The following is a 22,567-nucleotide window of genomic DNA, read 5'->3' as shown; positions in this document are numbered from 1 at the left end:
ATTCAACAAATTTTGTAACTATATTATTAACAAATAATAGTAATTGTATGATTAGACATTTTTACTTAGATTTGAAAAGAAAGTTATTGTAGGATTGCATGTGATTGCAAGATTCAACTTTATTTAGGGTTTTTTTTTTTGTCTTCGTAGAATCATATTTTTTGTACCAAAACAAAGCAAAGCAATCATGAGAAGAAAGAAGTTTAAGAAAAATCTTATCATGTGAACAGTATATATGTCTAAGGATTAGGTGTAAGTTCTACTTTAGTTCTTGACAATGTAGAGTTTTCCCATTTTTACTTTTTACGTGTTATATTTAAATATAGGGACTAGATGTTGTGTTGGATTTTCATTTATCAAGTAAAAATGTTATGGATCATGTTATAACACCTTTTCATGACAGTGAATAAAACAAAAAGAAAATGGTATAGAAATTAAACCATGCTTATTTCATGTTGAAGACTAAATTAATAATTAGTATCATATATAAAAATATTCATATGAATTATTTTATAAATTGTTCAAGCAATCTTCAAAATACATTTTTAAATAATTAGAAAAATTTTCACACTATCCATACTCTTTATTTTATAAAGTTGTCATATATTGTAATTACTTTATCATTTTCATTCATTGTTTTATTATTTTTAATAACTTAAAGTGAAGCTTAAAACGTGCTTGAATATAATTAAAATGTAAAGATGAACTGTATTATTAACAAAAAGTGCTTCTTAAAAGGAAATTATTCACAATATAAATAACACTACAAGAAAACAAAAATAATATTCAAAAATTAACTTATTTATAAAGCAAAAAAAATTAAAATATAGTTATCCATTAAATATAAATATAGCTTCATTTGGTTTAATTTTTTATTTCAAGAAAATACTTAATGTTTTTGGATAAAAAGCTAAAGATAAAAAAACTTTCTCTAATTTAAATGGATCTAACATGTTTAAATTAGTTTATTTTAAAATTAATAATTATTAGTTTTACAAATTTTTAGAAAACTAATAAATAAACATTTATTATATTATTAAAGCATACTACAATGTTAGAATAGATTAATGAAAAAGCTATTATTTAGTTTGAGGGAAAACAAAAAGTTAAATAAAAAAAGTTAATTATCATGGGAAAAAGATTATATATGGTAAATAAAAATTATAAATATTTTATGTAAAATTACTTAAATATGACTTCTGTAATTTTGTCATTGGCGATCGTTTGAGGAAGAGAGAGAAAAGCTAGGGTTTTAGACTCCGTTGATGTAACATAAATGTTTGCATGCTTCTATGATCTTTTTATTGGCAATTTTTAGGGGAAGAGTGTGAGAGAGAGAAGCTACAATTTTAGACTCCATTGATATAACATAAAGATCTGAAACTTGATTTTGACCACTGTAATGACTAAATCTTCACGCAAATGCAGGAATCTCTGCCAAAGTTAGTGTTTGATGTAGGCACGCGAGTCGGGAATCCTAATTGTCTCCATTGGCAAACTTTGTTGCTATATAATGGTGGTTCAGGTACAATCCAAGGCTGTGCGCGAGAGAGTCCAGCTATGCAGGGAGAATTGGAGGAAAGGGTTCGAGATAGAAGAAGAGTGAAAATTGTGAGGAAAAAATTGCAGAAGAAAAATTCTTTTTTTTTTTTTCAAAAAATTAGATTAAAAAGAAAAATGGTGACAGCATATTTCAGAAAAAAATTGTAATATAAATGTAAGTTTATTTATTTATTTTATGAGATTTGTGTTAATTTGTTAAATTTTATTTTAATTAGTTTTTTTAACATTTATTAACATTTTCTTAAGATTTTAGAATTTAAAAAAAGCACGTACATGGATTTGTTTTGGTATACTTAGGTAGTAATTTTAATAAATTATAATGTTTATGCTTTTGTTAATATAATATTATATGTAATATTTGTAATTGTTTATGAAATTTTAAAAATTTTAAATGAATATTTGTCATTATTAATAAGAATATTTTTATTTTTTATAATAGTTAAAAAACAATTATGTTCTCATCATTTATCCATAATGTCAATTAGATAATAAATTAATGACATATTATGTGATGCTAGACTTGATTGAGTTGCTAAAATTTGTCAAAAGCAAATATATGGTCATCTTTTTAATGCACTTGTGGAACGATGAAGGCCTTAGACATACATATTTCATTTAATTTATGGAGAAAGTGCCATTATTACTTTAGAAGATGTTGTTTGGACTTTGGATCGATAGTTTATTACGAGTAATTGATTTTACTAATCTCTATTTTGCAATGGTTCTAAATATTTGTGAAGAGTTATTATGTAGCCGATCAACCACCATTGATATTGAGGTTCATAAATTAGATTGACAACCACTTATATTGAGATTCATAAATTAGATTAAAGTGGTCAGCACAATACCTTGGTTGACTATCGGTAAATTCTAACATTAAGATAACACAACATGCGAGAGGATATATATTTTCTTTACTGGAATATATTCTAATGCTAAATAAAAGTAATTTTATGGTACATATAAAATTATTGCACTTGTTGGCACATGTGAGAGAAATTCGAAATTATAATTGGGGATCAACATGTTTTTCTTTTCTATATAGAGGCTTAGACATGAATCATGACATGATGCTAGAAAAATTTGTGAGTGTGTAATATTGTTGCAAGTATGAGCATGACACTGACTCCCGTGGTGGGCTCAAATCCTTCATGAACCAATACTATTTTCAAACTTGTTCTTAGGTGGAGTTAAATTCGATATCTAACAAATAATCCTCTTAAGACTCTTAGGGCTATCAAATTGACATTGGATCAAAGGGGTGTTCATAAAGTAAATTATTAATTTACTGTTAAATATGTTAGATAGAAAGTGTAGAAATAATTATCTTTCAAATCAAAAAAAATATTTTGTATTTTAGTGTAGTTTTTGTGGCAACCATACGAAGATGATCATATTGATGGTGTAATTCTAAATGACGTGAGAAGAGAACAAATTGTATGGCCAATTGTTAGTATTGTTAGTCCTTTGATATGTTTTGAAGTTATAAAGTGGCACACTGCTAATCGTGTAATGTGTTAATTTGGATATTTATAACCTATTCCTTGGCCACCCAAAAGTCTTTAGGGGTTCATAATAAAGACTTATGGGAAGTAAAAGAACTAAAGAACGGGAAACTTATTCATCATGATTGGGTGGTCATGTGGAAGCATACAAGGATTGCCATTTGACAACTCTTATCCTTTTGATAAATATTGGGCATGGTACACACTATATGCAACAAATTGAATATGGTTATGCCCACAGATAAAACAACCCTCGCCCAATCAAAAACAAGTCCTTGAAGATGTACGTATGGATACGCCACCCATGGAATATCAGAATATTCCACCATCTTTAGTTCAACCAAATGAGAAATTATATTAGTCACTACAATCTAACCAGTAACAACCATTTCAATGGGATAAAGTACCGCCACATCAAGAACAAGGATAAATGTTTATAGCTAGTAAGGATACATCATGGACGAAGGAGTAGAAATACCCAACAAAGGAGGTTTGTTGATCGTACCATTGGTAGTGGATCAACTAGCCAATTTTTCTGCATTTATAACTTTGATCCTGATGTAACTCAAGCTTCGCAGCACAATTCGCAATTTAACGTTGTTTGTGATGAAGGTCAAACTTCATAACACAATCCTGAATTTAACGTTGATTTTGATGACTTCTTAGTGCAGTTGTCACTTTAACTTTGACTTAAACGTGGAGGCAATTGTAGAAGAAGGGAATCTACAATAGAAGGATGTCTATCGACCTTAGCTTGTCACACCAGAGTATGGGGCAACTTCTCAAGAGATTTTCTTACTAGGTGATGAATGATCCTTGCCAATAATGTCATGGGATTTAACACAAGACGACAACATATTTATTGAAGCATATGGTCATATAGTGTATGATGACATTCTTGAAGATGAGCAAGCAACTAATGAAGTAGCAGAGAATCAGGGTGTTCGTGATTATTTAGATGGAGGAGGTCGATGAAGGAGATTTTTCTCACAAATATTACGTGTTTTTATTCAAGCCCTTAATAGATATAGCCCGTTATTAATTAAGAAGAAAAAAGAAAAAAGAGGATAGTCAAATCATTCTTAGGTGGTTTTAATTAGTTTGCTATGTAATGAAGTTGATATATTTCTATGATTTTAATTGTGTTTAATGAAGTTTTATTGTTTACTTATTTGCTTATCTCCTTATTGATTAAAACAAGTACAAATTAGGACAACCATATTCAGAACATAAAACAATAACATTAATAATTTAAAACAAGTATAAATTAGAACAACCACTGAAATAACATAAAAACAACCGCATGATAATTAAAAATAACAATGTCATGGCAATTAAAAAGTAGGAACTTGGTCCTGGAGCATTAGGACATTGGCTTCGACTGTGGTTCTATCCTTGGTAAAGATTGCATAATCGTTATCTTCTCATTTTATGCATACCTATTTAATTAAGGAAACGAGTTGATTTGGGACGACTTTTCATTGTACGACATAAAACAGGATTAGGACAAAGTCTTGGGCCTATATAACAATGTCATGTGCTTTCATTACCGATAACCTTAAACTCCTTCTTATAAATTTTGCAAACTTCCTTGATCACATAAACTTCATCAATATAAGCATGTCAATTAATGTTTTGACTACAACAAGTAGTAATTACATAACGAAATGAATATATATCAGTTTGCATATTACTATAGTTATAGTACCTTTGTCTTAGATGAATTCTATGTTCTTGTTTGTTAGATAAATCCTGAACATAGAATGCCTCACTTCGTCTGTCAAACTTAGTAACATGCAAGTTTTTGGCACCTTGGTAGTTTGATTGAAGTTAGGTCATCACAAATTTAGAGAACATGTGCCCAACCTTTTTTCGTGCATATATCTCACTCCTTTTATATGCAAATAATTGAGCCAATCAAAAGTAAGTTGCCCTAACAAGTGCGGTCATTGGAAGATTGCAAGCGCCTTTTAACACTTAATTAATGCATTCAACTAGATTTGTGTCATGTGACCCTACCTCTGGCCTCCCTCATATGCTAGAACTTATTTCTCTCGTAGGATTTCATAAACCTAGTTTGTATATTCTCTATGTTCCCGCATCCACTCATAATAAATATTAAATTCATGTTCTATTCTTGAATAACTTGCAAAATACACAACCATAATATAAATAAAAGTACTTTTAAAAACATATCAATTTAAAATTACATTTAAGTTGTGAATTACCTATACGAATGACAAGTTTATGAAGATAATGAGACTTAAATCTTCACAAAAAATTGGTCGCAATGTGCTTGATACAATACCATTGGCAAGATACATTTTGCAATGGTTTCTGAATTCAATTTCCTATGATCTTGATCCTTATACATGTGTGTAAGCCATTACACTTTCTTATCTTCTGAATATACTCATTCTTTTTAAAAGTAACACGAAGTAGCCATTTACAATCTATTCTAGACCTCATGTATTTACAATAAAAAGTATTAGGTTCTGATTCAAACACTTTGTAGTTAGCTCCTTTTGATATACTATAACCCTTAATTGTTCATATAAGGGTTTCTTTATTGTTGAATTGTTTTCCATCATATAATTCTTCATCCACATCACAATGCTCTAACAAATGCAAAAACAAACATAAACTAATTTAAAAACTAAAATAAACATCATCAACAAGATAAATAAAAATAACATTTACCGAAGTTTGCATACTCTAGAAACTCAAATACATGCATAGCATCAAGATCTAACAAACGAACTCATAAAAGGTAACTTCCTTAATGGATGTTGGTTAACCATTGTGTTTGACAAATAGGTCTCCTAATCATCAACATCATCATCCACAGTGTCATCTTCACTATCTTCACTATTTCTATATTGTTCTTTACCATTGTCATCAGTTTTTATTGTTGTTATGTTCAGAGGCAGCCTAAGGCCCAGGCAAGTTAGGCAAAGGCTTTAGGCCCCCCAATTTTTTTTTTAGTTTTAATTCAAATATTTAATTTAATTATTAAATTTTTATTGATATTACAAATAATATTTAATTAACTATAATTCTTAATAATAAATTATTTTATTAATAAAAAAGCCTCATTTTTAAATTTGCTTTAGGCCCTAAAAACTCTTGAGCCGCCACTAGTTATGTTTTCATTCTATCTCTCTTTTTAGTATTTACTTGCATATGCTTCCTCATCATCTTTTATGAAAACAATATACAACTCAACAGGAGAAGTTAGGGAACGGTGTTATTGATGTATCTAAAATATTTGTTAGACATCATTATCGCTCATTATTAAAATTGTATGAACTGAAGATGGATATTAGACACTTATACACAATAATTTTTACTTATTTTAAAAATTCACTTTAATGAATATATTGACTAACTAATACTTTAATTTTACAAATGATACAATATTTGCCATATACACATATATTAGATTTTCACACCTAATAATATAACTTCACAAGTGTTTATAAAAATCTCACTATTAAAAAGAAATTACTATTAGAACACTTATATTTTTTCTCAAGAACTCAAACTATACTGAAATACCTCTTTTACCTTCACTAGTAATTTACTATGAATGAAAATTTTAGTATTTATATATAAATCAATTTAAAATCACCAATGATAACTTTTTAATTTTTTTAAAATTTAAATATTACCTATGATGAGGTTTAGACTTCTTAATTTTTTTAAATAAAATATCATCAATAACAACTTTTAACATTTTTAATTTTAAAAAAAATGAAATGTTGTGACTTTATCTTTTTCAAAATAATAATTTTTTAATTAATAAAAATGTCAATGAGAACTTTAAAATTAAATAATATTTTTGTGATTTTACATAAAATCTCATATTTTTATAATTATAAAATATAATTACTATATAAAAAAATAGAGCCTAATTATCAGAAAGTATCGTAGAGAATTATCTAGAAAATTTATCTCTTTTATTAAAATTATTTAAAATAAATATTTTATTTTCTTCCATTTTTCTTTCTCTAAATAAAATGTACTTGACTGGTATATGAATCTCAACTTAGTCTTGCATTGTTTGGAGCGGTGATCAGGCATGAAGACAATGGTAATTGGCAAATACTTCGTACGAACATGGGTGTTTTTATATATTATTATTTTTATTAAATTATAATTTATTCTATGTTATATTTTTTTTATCTTTTCATCAGTTGATTACTTTTTAATTTTATAAAAAATATAATTAATTAAAAATAATTAATGTCATTTTAAACTTTTAAAATAACAGATAAATAGAAATATTTTTTTTAAAAAAGCGGGAGATAAAGAAAGAGTTTGTGTATCGCAGCAAAGGAAAATGGTGCAATAAATGGGCACTAGGAAACGTAATAGATAAAAACTTGAACAACAATTTATTTCCATCTTACACTACTTTACATGTACGGCTCCGCTTAAAGACAGTTGTTCATCATAATTCCATAATAGCCAGCCGAACCGATACATACGCTACAACAAAAAGTGCAAAACCGAACCCGTGAATGACCAAGTACGGTACCAACACCTACCGTAAAACACATTTTCTTTTTTAAATTCAATTTATTAAAAATATAAAATATAATTTTTTACTTTACTTATAAATTAATTTCTCTTATCATAAAATTATAATTATTATTTTTAAAAATATAACATCTATTCAAATTATTATTATTGTGATAAATTATAATATAAAAAATAAAATTTATTGATAAAGAGGATTTTATAATCTCTTATATATGATGTTTAAATTACTAATATGGTAAAAAATTATAATATATAAAAACTTTATTATACTCTTTATAATTAATAATTTTAAGATTTTATATTTTTTATATAAAAATAACCGTGACTACTAATTTTATATTAATAAACAATATAATTAATAATTTAATTTAAAAATAATTATTAATCTAAAAATGATATAAATTTACGGGTTCACACAAAATATTTGTAAAAGTAGCAGAAATATTGTTTCATCATCTCTATCCTATTGAATGGTCGATGGTCAATATATTTGATGTGAAAAATAAAATAAAAAAATAATTTATGAAACAAATTGTGCATTTTGTAAAAATAATTATAATAAAGAAGATTAATAGTAATAAGAAAGAATGATGATGGGATAGATAGGGATACGGCAAAGAGCAGTGGAATTCCCATCACATCCCTCTATATTAAAAGCAATAGTACTGTTTGGTTACAGATCCCTTTACCAGAAAAGTAAAACAAAGCACTTGTACGGAAACGCCAAGTGGGGACTCCGAAACCTCTTGGATTCTTCTATAGTCGGCTCCTTCCATTTTGAAAACCCCCCTCAAAACCCCCCAATTTACAAACCCTGCCACTCCCACCCAACAAAGACTCAAACCACAACCCAACCTCACACCATCACCAATCTCCCAAAAAACACTCACCCTCCTTTCACAAACTCAGATCTGAGTTATCATGAAAAAAAGGCATGCCTAATTTTCACTAACCCCTCCTTTCCTTCACAAAAGCCATTAAGGAACCTTTTTGTATTCTTAAAATTTTAGAAATGGAAAAAGTGGCTCCTCCTCCGATTCTGATGCACAAGAAGCGCGATCTATCATACGGCGTCGTTCGGGAACCCCAGAGCGAGAGTTGGAGTGCCAAAGAGTGGAACTGGGACAGCGTGAGGTTCGTTGGGAAACCCTTACCCTCCTCCAACGACGACGTTTTCGAAGAAGAGAGTGTGCCGTTGCAGTTGAATCTTGGCAGCGTCGTAGCCAGAGCGAACAACAAGAGAGTGAGGTCCGGTTCTCCCGGAACGGCATCGTATCCGATGTGTCAGGTCGATAACTGCAGAGAGGATCTGTCCAAGGCGAAGGACTATCACCGAAGGCACAAAGTGTGTGAGGCTCATAGCAAAGCTTCCAAAGCGCTTCTCGCCAATCAAATGCAACGGTTCTGCCAGCAGTGTAGTAGGTTTCACCCGCTCTCCGAGTTCGATGAGGGAAAGCGTAGTTGTCGCCGGCGACTCGCCGGGCATAACCGTCGCCGGAGGAAAACTCAGCCGGAGGATGTTGCTCCCGCTACACCCGTACCCACCGCCGCCAATTTGGAAATTTTCAACTTGTTGACTGCCATAGCTGGAGCCTCTCAAGGTAAAGACTGAAGACCCCCTTTTTTCTTTTTTCTTTTTTAAGAAGTAATTAGTTTTTAATGGTTTTTATTTTAAATTAGTAAGTTCGAATCGAACGTTTTAAAGGCGTGTTTATTTTTTTTTATTTATGTTTAATCTAAAAAATTAGTGTGTACAAAATTTATCGAGAAGTTATAAAAAATTAAGTAGTTTTTTTTCCGTAATCATATGAAAAAAAACGCTGAATAATGGTTTCTTAATTTTTGGAAAATTAATCATGAAAATACAGTCGGTTTTTTTAAAGCTCAGTACTGATGGTTAAAGAACAAGAAACGTTTGTTTTTTCTATAAATAAGCTAATGTGAAACATATTGAAAAAAATTATTTTTTTATTATTTTGGAAGAAAAATTTCAAAAGAATATAGAGACAAAAGTGATTATTTGTAGAAAATAATGGTTTGTTTATCAGGGAAATAAGCCAAAACAAGCATACAGTAAGTGTGTCTGTGTTGTGATGATTACGTGTAATAGGAAAATTTGAGGAGAAAAGGTCACAAATTCCGGATAGAGAGCAGCTTGTGCAGATTCTCAATAGGATACCTTTGCCTGCTGATCTTGCAACCAAGTTGCTGGATGTTGGTAATGTCAATGGGAAAAAAGATCATGTGCAAATGCAGACTCCATCCGCCTATCATCATCATGACCAACTGAACCACTCCCCCTCTGCCCCATTAACTATGGACTTGCTTGCTGTTCTTTCCACCACTCTATCTGCCCCTGCTCCCGCCCCCAATGCTGTTGCATCACTATCTCAAAATCACAGTTGCAGTAGTGATGGTGGCAGTGACAAGTGTAGGGATAGTGCTGACCAGTCCAGAGGACAGCAATTCTTTTCAGTTGGTGGAGAAAGAAGCAGTAGCAGTTCGCAGTCTCCAGTTGAAGATTTAGATTGCCAGGAGGATGTTCGAGTTAATTTACCGCTGCAACTCTTTAGCTCCTCTCCAGAAGACAACAGCCTGCCAAAAATAACGTCTTCGCGGAAGTATTTCTCATCTGACAGTAGTAACCCCGTTGAAGAGAGGTCGCCATCGTCTTCTCCTGTTGTGGAGATGCAATTTGATTTGCAGGGTGGGGCTAGAGGTTTCCAGCCGGAGGGCATAATCTCAACTGGAAGAGGTGTTAACAGAGATAAAGAAGCTAGCCAAATTCATAGTTCTAATATCTCTCTTGACCTCTTTAAAGGGCCGAATAACAGGATCCAACAACCTAGTTCACTTCAAAGTGTTCCATTTCAAGCTGGGTATGCATCTTCGGGCTCTGATAATTCACCTCCCAGTTTGAATTCAGATGCGCAGGTAGTTGTTTAGTTTTGGATTTTACAATCCTGTGTTTTTCACTTAAATATTGCTCCTTGCTTTATTTATAGTGTATTTAGGCAAGCTTAGTTAATTCATCCTTTGGGATTTGATCTATTCATGGTTTTCCAACAGGATCGAACTGGGAGGATAATGTTTAAACTATTTGACAAGCATCCTAGCCATTTCCCAGGAACATTGCGAACACAGGTGAAACTATTGTTGTACTTTTCTTAAAAATCTGATCTGGCAATGTTACTTTTATTGAATGTGACAGAATGTGCTTTGGCGAATGTAAATATGTGAATGATGTTAACATCATTTTTTGTTTTCTAGATTTACAACTGGCTTTCTAGTAGGCCATCAGACATGGAGAGCTACATAAGGCCTGGTTGTGTGGTCCTATCAATTTATGCTACAATGCCTTCTGCTGCCTGGGTGAAAGTAAGTAAACTGTTGTGATGCACATTTGCAGCTTCTGTGATTTGATCTAGTTGATTACTTGCATATTGTGTTCTTTGCAGCTAGAAGAAAACTTCCTCCAACGAGTTCATTCCTTAATTCAAAATTCTGATTCTGAATTTTGGAGGAATGGAAGATTTCTAGTTCATTCTGGCAGTCAGTTGGCTTCACACAAAGATGGTGAGTACCATAAGTCCATAACTAATACTGATTTGTGACTTTTGGTCTCTGTCTCTTTTTATTTTAGACTGTATATTATAACGTTCAAAGCTTTACTCCTTGGACATTTTTACTTCTATCAATTAGATCTGTGATTACTCATTTTTAATCAAGGAGTTGAATTAGATCCACTTGAATTGAAATTCCAGGGAATATACGCATATGCAAAACATGGAGAACATGGAAGTCTCCGGAGTTGATATCCATTTCTCCTTTGGCAATTGTTAGTGGACAAGAAACCTCTATTTCGTTGAAGGGTAGAAACCTGTCAACTCCTGGCACCAAGTCAGTATTGATTTCTGCCTTGTTTGGATGTTGTGTTATTTTTCTTTATGGTCTGTTTTCCTAATATTTGTCTCAAATTTTTTGCAGGATTCATTGCACAGGTACTGGCTCTTACACATCGGCAGAAGTCATTGGATCGGCATATCCTGGTGTGACATATGATGAGATAAAGTTGAATGGTTTTAAAGTTCAGGATGCATCTCCTGGTGTTCTGGGTCGGTGTTTCATCGAGGTAGATTTCTACGTTCTGTAGTCTTGCATTTTATTACTGTGGAGAACTGTGTGCTTGCAGACATATGCATGTCTCCTGAAATTTTCATATGTGAATGTAAAATATGCTTATGAGAAGAGTGACCTGTATTTATGAGCAGGTTGAAAATGGTTTCAAGGGTAACAGTTTTCCAGTGATAATAGCTAATGCTACCATTTGCAAGGAATTGAGACCACTGGAGTCTGAATTTGATGAGGAGGAACAGATATGTGATGCCATTTCAGAGGAACATGAACATCATTTTGGAAGGCCCAGGTCAAGGGAGGAGACTTTGCACTTTCTGAATGAGCTTGGCTGGCTCTTCCAAAGAGAAAGGTTCTCGTTTGGGCATGATGAGGTTCCAGCTTATTCGCTTGACAGGTTCAAATTTGTACTCACATTTGCTGTGGAAAGAGACTGTTGCATGGTAGTCAAAACCCTTCTGGATGTGCTGGTTGATAAACAGTTGGATGGGGAATGGTTGTCAACAAGATCAGTGGAGATGCTGAATGCAATTCAACTCTTAAATAGAGCAGTGAAAAGAAAGTGCATAAACATGGTTGATTTGCTCATCCACTATTCTATACCTAGCAAAAATGATACATCCCGGAAATATGTATTTCCACCGAATTTTGAGGGTCCTGGTGGTATTACACCCTTGCACTTGGCAGCATGCACATCGGGTTCTGAGAGTGTAGTTGACACTTTAACAAGTGACCCACAGGAGGTAAATTTTCCACCCTACTTTAGTATTATGGTAGGAAATGACACTTGTCATTTGGGCTTACTGATTTGTTGGTAGGAAATTTCTTTAGCATAGAAAACAGGGTTAGGGCATATCAAAGTAAAAACTAAAATATAGATTAGTAGAATTATCAAGACAGTTTGCGCTTTAGCATACTTTTTACTCTCAAATGTACAATTTTGCCACCTTCGTTCCTTACAAATTGTATTGAGTTCTTGTGTGTTTTTTGTGCTGCTATAGATTGGGTTGAAGTGCTGGGAATCCCTCGAGGATGCAAATGGACAGACTCCACGTGGTTATGCCATGATGAGAAACAATCATTCTTATAATGTGCTGGTTGCCCAAAAACTTGCCGATAGACAAAGAGGTGAAGTTTCGGTAAAAATTGAGAATGAGATAGAGCAACTGTCACTGAGAGTGGAGCATAAGCAAAAGCAAAGTAGTTACCTAGTCAAACGAAATAAGAATTCTTGTGCCAAGTGTGCAATTGCAGAAATCCACTATAACAGAAGAATTCCAGGTTCACAGAGCTTGCTTCACCGCCCCTTTATTTATTCAATGCTAGCTGTTGCTGCTGTCTGTGTGTGTGTATGTGTGTTCTTCCGTGGACACCCTTCCGTAGGCTCAGATGCTCCCTTCAGTTGGGAAAATCTGGGTTATGGCACAATGTAATGCTACTATTGGTAAATGGAATTCGGATAAAGGGAATGGAAGGCATAAATCAGATTGAAAAGCCAAATGTTGCAATGTTGCTTTTTCCCCTGACAAGGCAAAACTGCTGCGTGGGAAAATGGGGCATTTTGTGATGAGAGCCCAATGTTAACGTATTATATGTTGATGTGGAGCTATGTTTGGCAGATCCAGGAGAAACAAGAAAGTAGAGCTGCCTTGTGTACATAGTCTAACTTGAATGGTGCATATTCCTATAGTGCTGGAGTGTTAATGATATGATAAGTTAAAACCTGAATGTTTATCGAGATTGGTGTTGGGGGTTCAGGGTTAGAGAAATCCTTAAATTTTCAGACCAGACAAAACATGACCTTCCACATTTAAGTTGGAATGGTGAATTATGGCCACAAGCACACTAACAATTATGAGAGCAGTGGAACGTTCGGAATGAAGAGAAGTGCGGCGAGTAAATGTTAATACTGATTATGAGATCAGTATCAGTACTTGGGTTCATTGCCTCCTTACGTCCCAACGGTAAACCAGGAAATGTTCCTTGCTTTATTTTTCCCTTTAATTGTTATAAGTCAAAATTTCAAGTCCAAGGTATTTTGATGCATCAATTTCGATACTGTAAAGTTTGATTTTGAGGGTACTGATCACAGGGCTGACGATATTCTATGATTAAGAAGTGTAATATATACTAGTTATGTCTAATTTAATCCACGTTTCAGTTTTCTTTGCCCACCCTCCCACCGGTCTATTATGTCTCAACCAGGAGAGTTGTACATGGTTCATTTGTGGAAAGCTACAAGTTCTTCCACAAACGAGCGTCTTGGATTGCAAAAGCAATGAATAAAATGATAAGCATTTCAAATGTATCCAAAAGGCAGCCTCAATTTTTAAAATGTGCAAAATAGATGGTTAGATGTATTAAACTCTTTAAATCCGTCGAATTTTTATTGAAACATCATCACCTTTAAATGAATAAATATTATAGAATGGTTTATTTACTAAAGTGAACCATATATAAGTTAAACTCAGAAAAAGTTGAGTAAAGTCTTCTAAGATTTTATGGTTTAATTATTTTAGTTCTTAAAATTTCGAAAGTTCTTTGTAAGTCCCTGGTTTTACGAAGCAAAATCCACATTAGTATTTTTTAATTATAAAAATAGGAAAATATAATTAAAATTATTTTGAAGTTAGAGATTAACAAAATGTTCTTAAAATTTTGGGAATTAAAGTACATGATTCATACAAATTTAGAACTAAAGGAAGTCAAAAGTAGAGGAGTTAAGTAAAATTTATGCAGATAGATTAGCCAAAGAATAGTATTAGTACGTATTCAAGATATTATTCATTGAGGCAGGAATACAAAGGAGGAGACGAAATATTTTCCATAAATCTCCCATACCATTGAAGAGTCTTTTACATTTTCTGAACTTTAAACAATGGTATTCAAGTGGATGCATCCTGTTTGATAAAGCATTAAATTCAATTACCAAAAAATAAAAATAAAAATACTAAACTCATTCTTCTAATAACCGAGGGGGTGACTACTTGTTTCTTCAAATGAGTAATGCCGCTTTGCACAAAGATAGTGTTCAGCACTGCATTCTTCTATATCTTGACTATTTTAAGATCAATGATGCATTAACTTTTCTGGTTAGTGGCTGGCTGCTAAGATATGCATTAATATCTTTTAATCCAAAAAGGTATACATTCATATTGATGAGAGACCTAGCATAAGCCTTTTAGTTAGAGTGCCTATAAGCTGTTAGATTATTTATATAGAGACAAGGTGAAATTATCTTATATCTTTATTTAGTAAGATAAACATTCATATCTTTTATGATCAAGTGTTTGCTTAGTACTTATAACAAGATATTGCTTAATGTTCAAATGTCTTGTTAGACGTTCGGTTCCATTAGCTTTGGACATCCCTTGCCTTGTCTTCATTTATACGAAGAATGACATTGAGAATAATAATTATAATTTTTATACTACCTAATTATATTAGAAAAAAAATATTAGGAGCGCAAATTTTAACGTATTTTTTCAACATGTTTTTAGTTATTGACTAAATTTATGAAAAATTACGAAAAAAAGTGGAATTCATTCTTAATTTAAAGATTTTTTAAATATTTTTATAAATTTTAGTTGATAATTAGAAGTGCATTAAAATGATTGTGTTAAAGAGTGAATTCTTAACATTTTTTATATTAGAAAAAATAAAAATATTATGATTTATAATAATAATAAAATACATATTTGATTATTATATATGTCTATTAATTTTTATTTAATTTTCACATTTAAAATATTATGTTTTAGTATGATAATTTTTAAACAAATCTTCAAATATACTGGTTGCCATAATGCCGTTTAAGGCCTGAGAAATAAGGAAGAAAATGTGTGTCTCTTGTGCTTTTGCGGGGCTGAAATGGTAGAAGAATAAAGGGTGAGGGAGTAGCATGAGTTGCTAGAGATGATCACATGATCAGGTCATTGGGTGACAGAAGGGTATTGGGGGTATTAGCGGCACATGGCAAGACCACGCCATGCAATCACCATCGCCAATACCATTCCCACGCTACGTTGGATTCCCATTCCTACGCCAGCATGCTTCAACAAGCCATTCAAAAATGCGACCCAAACTCAGCCAAGACCCTTCACTGCCACATTCTGAAGCGAGGAGGCGCTTCTCTCGACTTGTTCGCCCAAAACATTCTTCTCAACACCTACGTCCATTTCGACTCTCTACACGACGCTTCCAAACTGTTCGACGAAATGCCTCTCACTAACACCGTCTCTTTCGTCACCTTGGCTCAGGGCTTCTCTCGTTCCCACCAATTCGATCATGCCCTTCACTTCCTTCTCAGGTAACCTTCTTTCACACCTGTCTTAGATTGCTTTATTGTTAGTTACAAGTTAGTTATTTAGTTGGTTACCAGTTTGTTAGTTAGTTTGATTCAACTTTTATCTCTGCTGAGTGTGACCTTTCCTGTGCTGTAAACTCAGGTTGTTTAGAGAAGGACATGAGGTGAATTCGTTTGTTTTTACGACTCTTCTCAAGTTGCTGGTGAGCATGGATTTGGCTGACACGTGTTGGAGTGTGCATGCGTGTGCTTATAAACTTGGTCATCACTCCGATGCGTATGTTGGCACTGCGCTTATAGATGCCTACTCCGTTGGTGGAAATGTTGATGCTGCACGTCGAGTGTTCGATGGCATTTATTGTAAGGACATGGTATCTTGGACTGGGATGGTGGGTTGCTATGCTGAGAATTCTTTCCATGAGGACGCGTTGCTACTTTTCTGCCAGATGAGGATTATTGGGTATACACCAAACAATTTTACCATTTCTGCTGCGCTTAAGTCCTGTCTTGGTCTGGAAGCATTTGAGCTTGGGAAAGTTGTTCATGGATGTGCTTTGAAAGCTTGTTATGATAGGGATCTTTATGTTGGCACTGCACTGCTTGAATTGTACTATAAGTCTGGAGAGATTGTTGATGTGCAGCGGTTTTTTGAGGAAATGCCAAAAGATGATCTTATTCTTTGGAGTCTGATGATATCACGGTATGCTCAGAGTGACAAAAGTAAGGAGGCTTTAGAGTTGTTTTGTCGTATGAGGCAATCATCTGTTGTCCCTAATAGTTTTACATTTGCTAGTGTGTTGCAAGCTTGTGCATCTATGGTTTCGCTGAATTTCGGAAAGCAAGTTCAATCTTATGTACTGAAAGTTGGTCTTGACTCAAATGTGTTTGTGTCAAATGCCCTCATGGATGTTTATGCCAAGTGTGGTGAAATTGAGAACTCCATGAAATTATTCAGGGAATTGGAAGAGAAAAATGTGGTTTCTTGGAACACTGTAATTGTTGGTTATGTTCAGTTAGGGTACAGGGAGAAAGCAATGAATCTATTTTCAAGTATGCTTGAATATGACATAGAGCCAACTGAAGTTACATACTCGAGTGTCCTCTGTGCCAGTGCCAGTTTAGCAGTATTAGAGCTTGGACGTCAAATTCATTCCTTAACTGTGAAAACCATGTATAACAAGGACATTCCAGTTGCCAATTCTTTGATAGATATGTATGCTAAATGTGGAAGAATTGATGATGCCCGATTAATATTTGATAAGATGGACAAACAAGATGACGTTTCATGGAATGCTATAATCTGTGGATATTCTATGCATGGCCTGGGCATGGAGGCTCTAAATTTGTTTGACATGATGCAACAGACTGATTGTAAACCTAATAAACTTACTTTTGTTGGTGTTCTGTCCGCATGTAGCAATGCAGGATTGTTAGACAAAGGACGAGCTCACTTTAAGTCAATGTTACAGGATTATGGCATTGAACCATGTATAGAACACTATACTTGCATCGTTTGGCTTCTTGGAAGATCAGGCCAATTTGATGAAGCAGTGAAGCTCATTGGAGAAATTCCAATTCAGCCTAGTGTTATGGTGTGGCGTGCATTACTTGGTGCTTGTGTTATCCATAAGAACCTTGATCTAGGTAGAGTTTGTGCCCATCATGTACTTGAGATGGAGCCCCATGATGATGCAACCCATGTACTTCTGTCAAACATGTATGCCACTGCAGGGAGATGGGACAGCGTTGCTTCTGTTAGGAAAAACATGCAAAAGAAAAGAGTGAAGAAGGAACCAGGCTTAAGCTGGGTTGAGAACCAAGGTGTGGTTCACTATTTTAGAGTGGGAGACACTTCTCATTCTGACATTAAACTAATATGCGCAATGCTTGAATGGTTAAATAAAAAAACCAGGGATGCAGGATATGTTCCGGATTGCAATGTTGTTTTGCTTAATGTGGAGGATGATGAAAAGGAACGTCTCTTGTGGCTGCACAGTGAAAGACTAGCACTGGCTTTTGGACTGATTCAAATTCCACCTCCGTGTTCTATTCGTATCATTAAAAATCTTCGTATTTGTGTAGATTGTCATACTGTTATAAAGTTGATATCAAAAGTTGTGCATAGAGAAATTATTATCAGAGATATAAATCGGTTTCATCATTTTCGGCACGGGATTTGCTCCTGCGGTGACTATTGGTAATTTACATAGTAAATTAGGATATAACTTTTTGTATTGGGAAAAGAGGGGGGGGGGGGGGGGATGTCTCTCATTTTGAAGCTAATGCAAGTTCCAGAATCTTTCAAGTAATTCCGTATATTTTAATTAGTTTGCCAACCAATCCTCTTCTCTCATTTTGAAAAAATAATTGTTTATTGCAAATGGGTCTTTAAAAAGAAAGAATCTCAGGTATTGAACCTCCAAAGTTTAAGACAAGATTGATAACTCCAAAGCAAAGAGTTATATTTAGAAGGAGGGTGTTGACTTTCATGAAGTTTTCTCTCTTGTAGTGAAGCATTAACTTTTATTCAAATCCTCCTAGTTATTGTAAGCATTTAACTTGGAGTTGGAAGGAACAACTTGATGTGAAGATAACATTCTTACATGGTGATCTAGAGGAAGAAATCTGCACTAGCTATTGTAAGCTTGTTTTTAAACAGTTAATGTTGACTTAATATTAGATTTATAAAGGCTTTGATAACATTTTAAATTTGGTTTAGGTCTAATTTAACCCCAAAAGAAAGTTTGTGAGGTGAGGATTATCCAAATCTTTGCAAGTTCAACTTTGGCCATATAGTCAATGTGTGATTTCAATATTGTTGAAACCAACCATTGAATATTTGAATTATCTCGTTTCTTTGAATTGCTCAAGTCCTTTGTTCATGTATTAGCTTTGAATTGTTTAGTAATTAGGTAGCCTTCAATTCTTGTAACTTTGTTGTTTGCATGGCTAGTAGCTGATTCGTTCTGAGTTTCATGGATGTTGAGTTTAATTGAATATTTCATTGATACTTTCTTCACTTTGTACCCATTGGAATGTTCTAATCAAGAGGCTTATTTTGGAAGTTCTTTGGGTTTTGGCCAATGAAAACACCTCACATACCAAACTTTGTTGTTTAGGGTTTAGGGTCCAGATTAGTTTTTTAAAAATCCAATTCATAAATACATGTATTTATGATTGTGTTACCTTCAATTTGTTGATAAGAGGCTATGCCTAAGATATGCATTCATATCTTTTAATCCAAAAAGATGTAGAAAATTCATATGGATAGAGACCTGTGGGGGTGTTCAAAAAATCTGGTTTTACAAATTCAATCCATAACTAATATTAAACTAGTTTTAAAAATCTAGATTCATATTAAATCAGTTTTTTTATTAATTGTATTTGTGTAATCGGTTTAGTGTCTAAATTTATTTTCTAAAATCGAATTTTTTTTAGTTATCCAAATCCATATGTAAATCCATATGTATATGTATGAAGTTATTACCTTATATATTTACTTATTAAATTTCTGTATTATATTAGTTTACAAAATTTTATTATAACTATATTTTATCACTAATATTTTTTTTATTAATTGTTATAATTAAAATTGAAATATTCAAAACAATTAAAGATATTAAAATATAAAAATATTTTTAAATTAATTATTACTGTTTTTTATATTTATGTTTATTTTTTAATTTTTAAAATATTATAATAATTTTATTATTATTTATATTATTAATTTTTATTTTTATAGGTTTTAATTTAAACTTTCACTATAAACTTTATTCATTAAAAATAAGTTAAAAATAATAATAAATATTTTATACACTTCTATAAAATATAATATATTGGTAAATATTGTTCAAATTTTTTTGAAATGCACTGATTTAATACAATGTTTTATATAATAAATTAGTTTTACCTTAAAAATAAAATTTAGAAATGTATTGAAAATCAGTTTTACATTAAAAATTAAATTTAAAACTAATTTTAACAAAAATTAAATTTAAAATCAATTGTAAATTAAATTTAAATTTTGAAACTATTTTTGAACTGATTAAAAAATAAAATAAAATAAAATAAAGTAATTTAAAATTTAACTCATATAATTAATTTGTATGATGAATGGATAAAAATTATAATATATCTAAATATTTATTACTTTAATAAAATATTAAAAATATTATTAATAAATTAAAATATACGTAAATATTTTTTTGACATGTATTGTTGATTCTTTTTATAGATGTAATGAGTTAAAGTATCTATTATATTTATATTTTATCTTTAATGAATATTGATGCTTAACAAATATATATATGCAAATATAATGTTATTTTATTTATTATAAAATTTAAACATGTTTTGATATAATAATTTAATAATAATATAAAAAAATTATAATATATTTTTACTATATGTAAAAATGGTTTAAAATCGATTTTAAACTAAATTCAAATTTTAAAACTAAATTTAAACCAATTTTAAAAAAATTAAAATGGATTGGTTTATAATCTAATCTATATAATTATAGATTATAAATGAATTTAGATTGACTGCAAATTGTCTTTACAAGGAAACAAGATCGTTTACTGAGAGAAACTTGCTATAACAAGCTTATGCTAAGGCCTAGTATATTCAAGTTTTTGCCACCTTTTGACCCTATTAATTTTTTACTTTGCATCTCTTGCCCTGTCATTCATTTAGCCGCTACCCAGTTTGGACTTAATACCTGCTGGTTATGATTATGATGTATAATAAATGGCTCTATGAATGAGGTTCGGGACTGTGTTATTTTCTTGAGAGTTTGTTACACTTGTATTTTATCTTTTGAAAATTGTCTTGCTCTGCTTGATCAGGAACAGGAGCCATAGGGGAAACTAAATCTAAATTTCATGTATTCTTGAGTGAATTGTGACTTATTGGTGTTTTTGTAGTATCAATTCTGTGAAAGCCAATTCTTGGAGTGTATTGGGCATTCTCTTGTCAGAAATTTGCTTTTTAGGCATTTTTTATCTTGCTCTATCAGTAATCATGCATCTGGGAGAAAGAAAAAGGGTTATCTCGTACCTTGTTTAATCTCGGATAAAATGTTTGTATATAATTTAATTTTGTTGTGAAATCACTAAAGGGCATCTCATGTCTTCTAAATCTAGGTTTGGAGAAGTATACTTACGTGGTGTGGGAACTGGAAGTTTTAAACGTTCTTAGGAATTCCACACTGCCAAATTTATATCTGATTCTCCTGTGCTATTTTATATTATCTTGAGATATTTCTCTTGATAAGGTTGCCTTAGAGGTTTTACAGGAATGCTTTTGAAATGCCGTAACAAGTTAAGGAATTGCCTAACCAAGGTACATGAATCCTTGAACCCCCTTATTCTGTTTCTGTGACGGTTCTGAATTATGAATTTCTTTTCTCTTTCTAAAATTGTGATTCACAGTATCGTGTCAATTAAAAATGAATACCTTTTGACATGGATATGTTTTTATAGATCAATATTATAGGTATTTTTGTAGCCATTACGAGGCTAAAACAAGAGAATTCTAGTTTAAACTTTAAAGCCTTTTTTGCCCTGTTACTTGTATCTTCCTAATTTACTGCCATTTTTATACTAATTTACTATCATTTTTCTCATTTACTGCTATTTCCAACAATCCTTGTCTGTAAAAATCTTTAATTGGTGCAGGGCATGTCTACATCCAGCAGTTCATTAGCATGGCTGTTATTTTCTCTAATCTTTTATAGCAAATTACTTGTATAGTGAACAATACTGTTTGCTACTTGCGTTTGTTCTGCTCCTACTTGGGAGAGTAAATAACAAATGGACACGATTACTATTGGCTGAATGGACGTAATTGCTTAACTTCTGACTCACTTGACTATCATCCTCAGTTTCTAACACTTAATTTTAATAAACGCAAAACTGATTCAAATGTTAGAAAGAATGACAAAATGATTTACCAATTAAATTTATACACACTTCGAATTTGCCATCTGAATATATGGATGCGTTCAAGTTACGTCATACTAGTCAAACCAATAGGAAATTATTAGGCATAACATTTGTTTGTATTGTCGATGGTAACTTCTTAATTAAAATGTAAAAAATCAGCATTTGAATAATTTAATTCAAGAATTCTTAAAAATTAGTCTAAATAAATGAATATTATTTTAATAATAATTTATAAATATTCTAGATTATACTTTATATCACTTTAAAAAGTTTAAATCTTAAATATAATACTATATTATACACAAATATATCTTAACAAAAAGATAATTAACAAACACTTGAAATATTTATGTAATATTTTAATTTACACACATAACAAATTCTTATAATTAATTAATGATTATGATAAGAATTTTAGGAGTACAACGCTACAAAAGTTATCTGTTGCAGTTGGAGAGTCTAAAGCATTATAATTCAATAATTTTAACGTGAGACTCAAGTCTGATACCCTACAATTGGATCTAACGCTCACGCAGGCTGATTGTGCGCTGGCCCCTTTAACTAGACCC

At 31.9% G+C, this 22,567-nt stretch overlaps 2 protein-coding genes across 2 annotated transcripts; both read left to right on the top strand.

Annotated features, from left to right (window-relative positions):
* The first annotated feature begins 8,438 nt into the window (after positions 1–8,438).
* Positions 8,439–14,051, top strand: LOC113870493 (squamosa promoter-binding-like protein 14). Its single transcript, XM_027507080.1, has 9 exons — positions 8,439–9,214; positions 9,724–10,547; positions 10,683–10,757; positions 10,884–10,991; positions 11,072–11,189; positions 11,378–11,513; positions 11,601–11,745; positions 11,885–12,490; positions 12,749–14,051. The coding sequence occupies exons 1-9, from the start codon at positions 8,626–8,628 to the stop codon at positions 13,178–13,180; spliced, it is 3,033 nt and encodes a 1,010-aa protein (XP_027362881.1). The 5' UTR covers positions 8,439–8,625; the 3' UTR covers positions 13,181–14,051.
* A 1,538-nt stretch (positions 14,052–15,589) lies between these two features.
* LOC113869673 (putative pentatricopeptide repeat-containing protein At5g13230, mitochondrial) lies at positions 15,590–18,287 on the top strand. The gene is made up of 2 exons (XM_027506119.1): positions 15,590–16,056; positions 16,196–18,287. Exons 1-2 carry the CDS (start codon positions 15,671–15,673, stop codon positions 18,252–18,254), a joined length of 2,445 nt encoding a protein of 814 aa, XP_027361920.1. The 5' UTR covers positions 15,590–15,670; the 3' UTR covers positions 18,255–18,287.
* The last annotated feature ends 4,280 nt before the right edge of the window (positions 18,288–22,567 follow it).

This window comes from Abrus precatorius, unplaced genomic scaffold (assembly GCF_003935025.1).
Source record: "Abrus precatorius isolate BTA unplaced genomic scaffold, Abrus_2018 Scaffold6, whole genome shotgun sequence".
Lineage (NCBI taxonomy): Eukaryota > Viridiplantae > Streptophyta > Magnoliopsida > Fabales > Fabaceae > Abrus > Abrus precatorius.
Note: the sequence above shows the minus strand (reverse complement) of the source record. Positions and strands in the feature narration are given on the sequence as shown.